At 45.2% G+C, this 10662-nt stretch overlaps 2 protein-coding genes across 2 annotated transcripts; one reads left to right on the forward strand and one right to left on the reverse strand.

Annotated features, from left to right (window-relative positions):
• The first annotated feature begins 2144 nt into the window (after positions 1–2144).
• On the forward strand, positions 2145–4972 carry LOC119322672 (two-component response regulator-like PRR1). Its single transcript, XM_037596159.1, has 6 exons — positions 2145–2704; positions 2848–3009; positions 3095–3228; positions 3353–3520; positions 3672–3747; positions 3866–4972. The coding sequence occupies exons 1-6, from the start codon at positions 2542–2544 to the stop codon at positions 4711–4713; spliced, it is 1551 nt and encodes a 516-aa protein (XP_037452056.1). The 5' UTR covers positions 2145–2541; the 3' UTR covers positions 4714–4972.
• Positions 4973–6445: 1473 nt separating this feature from the next.
• On the reverse strand, positions 6446–8294 carry LOC119324288 (H/ACA ribonucleoprotein complex subunit 3-like protein). Its single transcript, XM_037598057.1, has 4 exons — positions 8165–8294; positions 7976–8055; positions 7838–7880; positions 6446–6800 (listed from the first exon to the last, which is right to left on the reverse strand). Exons 2-4 carry the CDS (start codon positions 8027–8029, stop codon positions 6703–6705), a joined length of 195 nt encoding a protein of 64 aa, XP_037453954.1. The 5' UTR covers positions 8030–8055; positions 8165–8294; the 3' UTR covers positions 6446–6702.
• Positions 8295–10662: the final 2368 nt, after the last annotated feature.

The raw sequence follows: 10662 nt of genomic DNA on the forward strand, positions 1-10662 counted from the left end.
TTTCGAGGGTAGAGTATTCAACCCAGATTTATAGATTCGACACAAGGGGAGCCAAAGAATATTTGAAGGTATTAGCAGCTGAGTTGTCAATTCAACCACACCCAGAGATTAATTATCTGCGGCAAGGTGATTAGTAGCACAGTGATATGATTTATCTAGGGGGGCAGATGTGCCCTGGTGGGTTGTGCCCACCCAGGTGCCCCCCTCTGGTGGCTCTTGACTCCAGAAATTCTCTTTATTGATATAAAAAATCCTCGCAAAGTTTCATTCCATTCCAAAAACTTTTATTTCTGCACAAAAACAACACCATGATAGTTCTACTGAAAACAACGTCAGTCCGGGATTAGTTTCATTCAAATCATGCAAATTAGAGTCCAAAACAAGAGGAAAAACGTTAGGAAAAGTAGATATGACGGAGACGTGTCAGCCTTGTCCAGGTCATGTTTCATAAAAAGAATTGTGTTATCGGCATACTGCAGAATAGAGAGACCACCATCCACAAAATGTGGCACTACTCATGCAATTTGACCGTCCTGCTTGGCGCGCTCAATTAGAATAACCAACATGTCAGCAACAATGTTAAATAACATTAGTGACATGGGATCACCCTTGTTAAATAACATTAGAGATTTCCACTTCTTCGCCTCTGCACCAACTAGTGATGCATACAACCTTTTTAATATGAGTATCAAGATAAGTATTGTCCTCAAAGAATTTTTTTAGATGAGTACCAAGGATTTCTATTGATGAGTTGGTTCTACTACACACCGAGTTTGATCCTCAATAAATGGAGAAAAACCCATATACATCAGCTCCAGTCTGGTTGGATTGCACACTGCATGCCTAGTCACTAAGCTTTGTTGAGAAATGATCTGAAACTTCTTTATTTCGTGCTACCATCGCCGCCGCCAAAAGCAAGATGATAAACGACCCAAAAACCTAAACCACTACTCCCTTCGTCCGCAAATACTTGTCATCAAAATGAATAAAAAAAGATGTATCTAAAACAAATATACATGTAGATACATCCTTTCTATTCATTTTGGGGAGTGCCTAGAACTCATCTAGATGAGATATAATTTGGTCTCATTCACTTTGAAAACAAGAACAAATACAACCCACGTCAACACACACGCATCTTATAGCATCACATACAGTGGCTATAAAAGATGAATGAGACCAAATTATATCTCATCTAGATGAGTTCTAGCAAAACTGTTCATTTTGATGACAAGTATTCCCAGACGGAGGGAGTATGACCTAACATAAAACTACATGACCCAAACTCGTAGATTGGATGACCCACTCACCACCGACGACTGACGACGTCAGCAGAAGGGAGCTGCTGAAAGAAAGGGCGGGAGGAACTCACCGGCGGCGGCTAGGGTTTCTAGTCGGCTCCTCGTAGTAGGAAAAACGACTCGACTATCATCTGTACCAGAAACAACGAGAATACCCTCTCTTTCTCGCTGCCAAAACTCGGAGCGACGCATTGTGGGCAAACGATACGGACCATGCGGATGCAGCGCGTGCGTGCCCATAATGTTCGCACCAGGTATCATGCGACTCCCAGGCAGGCGACCATTGCGAGGCCGGCCGGGTGACCCAAAACGGAGGGACGGGAGGCCGCCGCACGTGGTCGAGGCGAGCAGGTATGGGCGCTCCGGAAGGAGATGTGCGCGACGGCACACCCGCTTCGTTCCATTTTCAGCTTTCATTTTCGCATACGGCCCCTAATCCGTCAGATTAAGATATTTCGCGGTTAGTTAGTCCACGCACTCCACGACCAGGACCCGCAAAGCAAAAGCGTTTAGCTCAAAACAAGCCACCACTGTAGATATTTTCCTCCGGTCAGCGACCGCCAGCCTGGTCCCCCAACCAACCAAGCGGCTCGCTCTCTCCGTAGGCTCGAGCCTCAGCCGCCGTCGCTCTCACGGCGGCCGCTCGTGTCGTCACGACGCGACACGCGGCCCCACTGCGCGCGGCCGAGAGCGCGCGCGCGCTGCGGCTCCTGGCTCAGCTCGGAGCCGTGACCCTCCGAGCGGCTCGGTTTACTAGCTATTCCAACCCGCCGGCGTGGTTTGGCTTTTGCCCTTGCGGAGCCGGGCGGGCCGCATGTTCCCCCACCCCATAGTGAAAAGCGAGGAAAAAAGGCGACGGAAATATCTCAAAGAGTGGACATCCCACCGTCGCAGACCAGCCACCGCCCCGAATAGTTTAGCATACCACCAGATAATGGAGCGGGGTGGACTGCGACGGGCGGAGGCAGCCGCCGCCGGGCGCGGCCGCCGTTCCTAGCACAGGTCACTGCTGAACCGGCCGCAACCCATCATCCTCCGGCCGCGGGAGCTCGCCGGGAGCCGAGTTGATTGGGGGGTACCAGCGGCCGCATACATGGAGGAGGACGCGTCCGCAGATCCAACAGCCGCCGCCTCGTCCTCCTGCGTCTACTTCTCCGGCTGCGGGCTCTGCTGATTCGTCGTAACGCGCCCTTGGGAAGTCTCTGCTGATTGCGCACAGGTGGCTGCCTGGGGCTTGGGTATGGTGGGCGCCGGCGAGGGGGTTCGCGCTGGCGGCAGCGGCGCCGGGGTGGGGGGAGGGCAGCCGTTCGTCGACCGGAGCAAGGTCAGGATCCTCCTCTGCGACAGCGACCCCGACAGCTCACAGGATGTGCTTCGCCTCCTCTGCAACTGCTCCTACCAAGGTCAGTTCACCTTAGGCTTGTTAATCATGTGTTTGCTGCTTGCTGTGCTAGTTTTATTGTTACTCATGCAACTAGCATCACCATACTCTCTTCTAACGATCGATGTCTCTGGTGCTGGTATTGCTGCTGCTTCTTCTTTCAAGTGACCTGCGCCAAGTCTCCACGGCAGGTGATCAACGTGCTCAACTGCGAGGGCGCTGAGATAGACATCATCCTGGCCGAGGTCGACCTGCCAGTCTCCAAGTGCTTCAAGTTGCTCAAGTACATTGGCAGGAACAAGGAACTGCGCCACATCCCCATCATCAGTAAGCTGTCTCCGGTTCCCATGGTTCTGTCCAATTCCTGTGCCATGCTTGTAGTGATGACATACGTACGGATGCAATTATGCAGTGATGTCCAATAGAGACGAGGTTTCTGTTGTTGTCAAGTGCTTGCGGCTCGGGGCAGCGGAGTACCTGGTCAAGCCGCTTCGCATGAATGAGCTGTTGAATCTCTGGACCCATGTCTGGCGAAGAAGACGGATGGTAAATGGCAATCTGTTTTTTCACCTTCACTAGTAGTGTTAAAAGAATGCTCTAAGCTGCTATGCCTGTGGTCTTTGCTGTACTGTTTATGAATTGTTCTTGAACTGAATATTGCTGTTGGCAGCTTGGTTTGGCCGAGAAAAACTTCTTCATTGACAATCTTGAGTTGGTGCTGTCGGAACCTAGTGATGCCAATACCAATAGCACCACACTCCTTTCGGATGAGACAGATGATAAGCCAAAAGGAAATAGAAATCATGAAACAAATATCTCGAGTCAACATGAATATGAGGTAATCAACTAATTTTCTCTTTCTTTCTCTGTACAAAACTTATGTTGCCGCAAATTTGTGCTTTTTACCACATATGCTGTACAATGATGAGATGCTCATTGCTGTGCATTAAGTTACTTATTAAACCGTTACTTTTTCTTATTATACCCAGTCTCCTGCCATGGACCCCCCCAAAACAGACAAATTGGAAAATTTACCTAGCATTGCAGAAGATGATGATAAAGCATGTAAGTGCCTTCACTCTGACCTTTACTTTCCTCTTCAGCTGTTTGTGTTTTGTCCCCTCTCATACTACCTACTCATTCATAGTTCTCAGCCGGTTTCTAAAGCTTATCTTTTTACCAGCATCTCCAGGAGGAATGTTTTCACGCCCAATAAAGACTAATTTGAGGATAGCTGAATCATCTGCATTTCTAGCATATGTTAAATCAAGCACTCCAGCAAACAATCCATTGGATAATGAACTACAGAGAAAGGGTAATCAGATTGATGTTATGGATCACCAGGGTAATTTCTCTGGTGCGACCGAGAGAATAGACACTAATAGTAGTATAAATATTCAGGATGAAAAAGCTTTTGAGACGCCTGTGCAGTATCCTTTGGTATGCTTTTCTTCCTCTAACTTGCATCTGGAGCAAAGGAATGAGGGCCAACAAGATGTTTCAGGAAACCCTCCTGTATATCATTACCCATTTTATTATCCAGGGATGGTAGAGCATGGCATGGCACTTCATTCAGTTCAAAGTTTCCAAGGAAACATAAACACTGCTCAAGCTCATACACCACCAACAATGCTCCATCAATACAATGTTTATCACCAATCCCATGGTGCATCGATGCAATCGTATCAGTATAGTCCTGCTGGTATGAATGTGCATTCAAGTCATTTGTCAACGCAGAATGTGTGGTCGTCGGTATCAAGCACACCAATTCCCGAGGAAAGACACAGTCGATCTGGCAGGAGAGCTGCAGCACTTGCAAAATTCAGGCAGAAAAGGAAGGACCGCTGTTTTGACAAGAAGGTGAGGTATGTTAATCGGAAGAAAGTTGCTGAAACAAGGCCGAGGGTGCGGGGTCAGTTTGTTAGGCAGGCAAGCAACACAGATATAATTAGCACTGGTGATGATATATCTGAATATGAAGACGATGATCCATCCTCCAGGGACGTTGAGTTGGTTTCTTCACCAGAGTAGCTGAAAGGTCGTATTATATGTGAAATGGTGTGCGGATGATCATTGCTTACTTTGCAACTCAGTACTCATATGCAATACATTATTCCTGCTAATAGCAATGCATCATTTTGCTTTCACAATACATCCTCAACCCCCAACCCCTCAAAAGAACTTGTGGCATATGTATGGATATTATTGTGGACATTTTGAGCAATTGTATTTTGACAATATAAGTTAGTATCACTAGTCAGTGATACACATGGCATTGTGACAAACTCTATAGCCTCTTTGTCTCTCTGCGCTTGTCTAGTTTCATTGTCTCTGTTCTTTAATACACATGATATTTGTTTTCACCAAATGCAAGTTGAAGAGCACCATCCAAATTTGCCTAGCGGCAATGATTATTGTATAGGGGTTGTTTGCTATTGCCTGTGTGCATTTTAGGTGAAAGTTGCAAAACTGGAAATTGTGGTTGTCTGCTACCTTGCGATTCGCCCCTTACGTAAGCTGGTACTCCCTCCGTCCCAAAATTCTTGTTTTAGATTTGTCTAGATATGGATGTATTTAATACTAAAACATGACTTGATACATCCATATTTAGACAAATCTAAGATAAGTAATGTCAACCCCATTTGCGAATAAAAGGAAGCATAGTGTTATCTTCTCTAGCTCATAGGTATGAAGTTCAACTGGGTTAGCATGCAATGTCAGTTCAGTTTGTAGATGCTACAAGCTGAAAGCTCAGACAGTCCATTAAGATAAACTGGCATAAACTACCTAGTTCAATAAATAAATATATTTTTACTTGGCCGCTTCAGGCCCAGAAAAACACACATCGACAGTTGTTCCTCTAGTGCTTATGTTTTTGAGAAGTCGGCTACGTGTGGCTGTATAGCCTTTCCCGTTGTGGGAGCTGCTAGATCCGCCGCCTCGTGAGATGTTAGATTCGACAAAATCAAGCGGCTGGATGTTTTTCTCTTCTTTGTAACAATGATCGTGTTGCGGAAACTATTGTAACACGGATTTTTTTTGCAGCATCAGCCGTGTTGCGGAATTTATTTTTTGCAACATAGGTCGTCTTGTAGATTTTTTTCCTGTCTTCACTTCTTTTTGCAACAAAAGTATTTTTTCTTTGTCTTCACCTCTTTATGGTGTTACGGAAGAAACTTATGCAACATAACTGATGTTGCAGTCTTACTTGCAACAAAGTAGATGTTGAAAAACAAAAACACCACCATCGTTCAGCGCAAGCCCGTCGGAGGTAGAGAGACATGCGTGCGCGATCCCGTCGGAGGTAGAGAAACATGCGTTACGCGTCGATCAAAGGAGGCGACGGACACCCACACTAGATCTGTCGATTGAGCGATAGCCTTTTCCAACAGACCATCTGTCGCTCGATCAAAGAACATGATTTGTTTTTCATGACAAACAATCATCTTTGAACAAACAATAACTACAGACAACAAGTTTCAGATTTGAACTCCAACGTTACCAAGTTGTGAACAAGAAAACTTAACAAATTTCAACCCCAATACAAACAATTTTCAATCAGATAATTGCTAAGAGGCGCTGGGGTGGCAACAGCAGCTGATCGCTTCGAACAAAGAAGACAGGGGTAGCTCAACACCATCAGAAGCTGCTCGTGTGAAGATCACAAATTAGCGATTTCGCTGAGCATTACATATTCAGCAGAATAGCTAAACAAGAAATCATCTCCTTGTAGCACAGAAAAAAAAAAGGGCTACTAGTCTGATTCTCATTTCAGTAACTAATAATGCAAAAGTAGTAGTTCAAACTTCAGGGCAAGGTAGATCCCAAATGATTTAGTCACACAGAGAGCACATGGTACAAAAGAGTACGACCCATCGGTAGCATAACATTACATTTAGAGATACTGCGATAACAAGCAAGATAAGTAGCAGTGATGATTCTCTCTTCACATAGCTAATCTACACTCCAAACGGCATTCAGCAAAGAAAACAGATCTCTTAGGAGGACCCATCCAGTGCTTCAGTACTTTTGTGCTGGCTGTTGGGTTGGCAGCAATCCAAACCTCTTCTTCAACAGGTAACGCTGACGGGCATACTTGTCATCCGGGGAGAAACGAGCTGTATCACAAGCAATTATGTAAGTACCATTCTTTAGCGCACTCATAGATGTTCAACATAAGAAAACTAAAATATGGATATCACAACTCATCTACATTCTACAGAACATAGCAGAACGGCACTTATAAGAGGACCCTTAGATGTGCAGAGTTAATTTATTGTTGATATGTCAACAAGAAATACAATACAGATGTTCAATTGAAGAAAACCAAGATATCACAAGTCATCTACAGGCAGAACGGACATATTATATCAGTGCTTCTAAGAGGAGCGCTCACCACCCAATAACATATATGATTTGAGGTATTCTACAAATATCTACCCAAACACCTCGGTGCTCAAGGCAAGTAGGGTGGGCAATTTCTGGACTCTTTACTTTTTTCAGAATAAACCATAATAGAAATGCATAGGAAGTGAATTTTCCAGCACGGATGTTGAAAACAGAACAATTCCAGATTGGAACTTCAATTCTTACTGTGACCCCTGGGCAATCAATTATAATTCTAGTAAGAAAACATTGCTAAATAACGAAGCAACATCAGCTGATGCTACCTCGCAGTGCTCTCTAAGCATCTGTTCCTTGTTCCAACACTCAAAACAATAATACAAAGCAGGTCAAGCAAGCTGAAAATTTGATTAGATGGTGTAGCAATGTTCCCAGCATGCATCCAGCATTTTATTGATGTGTAACCCTTGGATATGTACAATGGGTACAAATGTCTCTTCGCAAGCAAGATCTTCGTTCTCCTAAAAGACCAAGACCGACACAAAAGCACCTAAAGTTTCTCCAAAAAGTATGGGCATAGATCATGCCTACGCGTCTGATGTGAGAACTAGCAGACTGGTGCTGCAACTGGACATAACAAACAGGGACATGGCACCGAGAAGGGGACGCTTATCAGACATGTGTGCCATCTTTTACAGAACAAGACGCCGGCATACTATGTCCAAACTCTAACGAAGTCCAAACTCTAACGAAGGCACATGTAACAAGATCCAACAGCCAAGACAAAGTCAGGGAAAGGAAGTTGGTATACCTGGGTGGGCAGACTGCGTCGGCACACCGAGAGGGGATTCCTTCTGCAGTACAAGGAGCGAGAAAAAGCATCAGCACGGGGGTCACAAATACAAATCATCACATCACAGAGTAAGCGCGAGGGAAAAGACTATCCGACCTTTGTGGTGTACACCTTGACGCCCTTCTCGTTGATGTAGTACTGGAGATACATCTTGGTTCAAGGCGCGGGGATCAGCCCTGAAAAATCCGACGGAGCGGAAGCAACCGTATCCGTGAGACCGTCGACAAGTGCAATCGCTGATGGAGTCGGGGGGCGGGATTGGGGTGGGGAGAGGAGAGAAATTACCAGGAGGTTGGCGGAGGCGGAGGCGGCGAGCGGGAGAAGAAAGCGGCGGGGAGGAGGGCTGCACGGGTATCTGGCGGCTAGGGTTTGTGGGAAGCAAGGGTATAAGAAGAGGAGAAGGATTTGTAGCTGGTAAGTGGGACAGAATTGAGGGGTACTAGTGTGGTAGGACCACGAGGCACCGATGTTTTTTCTTTCCTGAAGCTACATGACGAATTAACTGGCGTGATTTGTTTAGAACTTTTTTTTCCTTTCTTTTGGGTAAACGGACATGATTTCGGTAACAGGTTTTTTTTTTGAGGTGTAACTAGGGAACAGGTTTTCTTTTTGAGAAAGAGATTTCGGTAACAGGTCGCTGACGGCGAATCCTATTTGGCGCTTATGCGCCCGCTCGCAAACTGGCGCCTGCAGGGCGCGGCTAGTTGGGCCCGGCCCATCTTCCGCTTTTCTTTCTAGAAAAAGCTGTTAAAAAATGAAGCGCTGTGAGCCGGATTCGACCCTGGGACCTAGAGGTTCACAGAACAACACAACAACCACTCGGACAAGAGTGAAGTCTGTTTTAAACCTTCAGCTTGTAGAGCTCGTCGAAAATAAACCCTCACCTCAAAATCCCTGAAATTTGTACCCTGTACTCATGATCCTGGTCTAATCCCGACCCTCTCAATCAGTTTAAACCAATTTGGCACACCGGGAAAAAGACAATCCCAGTAAGATAACTTTCTACTCTCATTGATTAAGTGGACCCACGCATCATAATCATCTTCGCGGTGGGAATGGATCAGAAGTGCTCCTGCGCTAGGAATGGATTAGAAGCGCTCCTGTACGTGCATGCGTACATGTACGCGTCTAGCCGGCGGCCAGAATCGGAGCAACTTGGTGCGTTGAGCATGTGTGTTCTGTTGTGTACTTGTGCATGGATTACCTCGGAAGGTGCTTGGCTCTAGTATTATTTGTGTCTCGTCGTACTGGACGGCGCGACAACAGATGCCGTTGGCTGCACTGAGAAGACCAGCATGCGCACGCTGCGGTGAATTCCATTCCTCGCACTGGCAAGCCTTGCATCGTTCGCCTGCACTCCATGCCCATGCAAGCGCACTCCCAATTGGATGCTGTTGCGCGCGATGCCATGGTGCTCTAAGGAGGGCTCTAGATGAAGCCACTCATCATCGTGCACAGCCCAAGGTGTTAGTGTCGCCGGCGGCGTATCGGTTTGGGATGCAACTCACATTCAGTATTCACATCGACAGGTTACATATACATGGGTGTACACAAAGCACAGCTCAACTAATCCCTACAATCTAGCTAATGAGCCGAGAGAGATTAGGAGACGTGGAACAATACCTAAGGAACCGGTCCTGAATGTTCCATGCAGAATAAAATCTCTCAACCGGTTTCAGTTTTTGCTTTTCCTAAGGTTTTTTGTGAAAAAACTTTGTCAAAAACCTATTAACATAAGGTTTAATTTTAAAGTTCTCGAACGAGAAATCCAATAGTGAAAATTGTTCGGTATTTTGGTGCACGGTTTAGGAGATAAAATGTTTTGAATAAACAAATCTATAGAAAAAAAGAAAACTCAGGTTGCGACAAGTGGCACATGTCATCACCTAAGAAGGTGAGGAGTGCCCTTTGTAAGGGCGTAACTCTTAACTACCGATTTCAGTAAAAGAGACTGTGTGTTGCAACAGGGAGAAATACCCCCCCCCCCCAATAGGTCAATGTCCTTTATTTCAACATGGCATCCCATCTGCCGTTTATCCTTCTTCTCACCCTCACCGACGATGGCCTCGGTGCTCATACAACCACAACGCGTTTGAACGTGGTCAATCCTAAAGGGTCTCTCTCTCTCTCGACATACGACGAGCATTCTACTTTCTTTTCTCACCTACAAGGATTTTGCGGAGGCATGCATACATAATTTATCGATGGTGTATTTCGACTCCAATCTGATTTTGCTAAGGTGTTTGTTTGCGACTCAGATTGATGCCGTTACAAAAGAAAGACGAATCATGCGCTATTGACTAAGGTTGCACCCTTAATAGCATTTTAAAATGGTTAACATGTGAAATACCGTCATATTCAGATTCTACACAATTTTCTAAACAAATTAGGGTTTAGAAGGTATGTATATTTTTAAAAGCATTTGTTCAAGATGGACTATGGGTTGATTAACCCAAATATCAGGGATTTTGCTCTTTAATTCCTGTCACTTAAAGGTGGATTGTGGGTTAATTACCAAAAAAGCAAAGGGTTTCTATAAAAATGTGAACAAGGTTCATTTTATGTCACTTAAGGATGGACTATGATTTAATTACAAAAAAGAAGAGGTTTCATGTAAAACTACAAAAAAGATTTGTCTTCTATTACTTAAAGATGGACTTCAAGTTAATTACCAAAAAAGGCAAGGGGTTCTATAAAAATGCATGACGGACGGCAGAGGCTCTCCTCCCTTTATTAGTAGGTATAGAAATAACTTCAAACCAATGACCACTTTCTCCCCCCCC

This window comes from Triticum dicoccoides, chromosome 6B, assembly GCF_002162155.2.
Source record: "Triticum dicoccoides isolate Atlit2015 ecotype Zavitan chromosome 6B, WEW_v2.0, whole genome shotgun sequence".
NCBI classification, from domain to species: Eukaryota; Viridiplantae; Streptophyta; class Magnoliopsida; order Poales; family Poaceae; genus Triticum; species Triticum dicoccoides.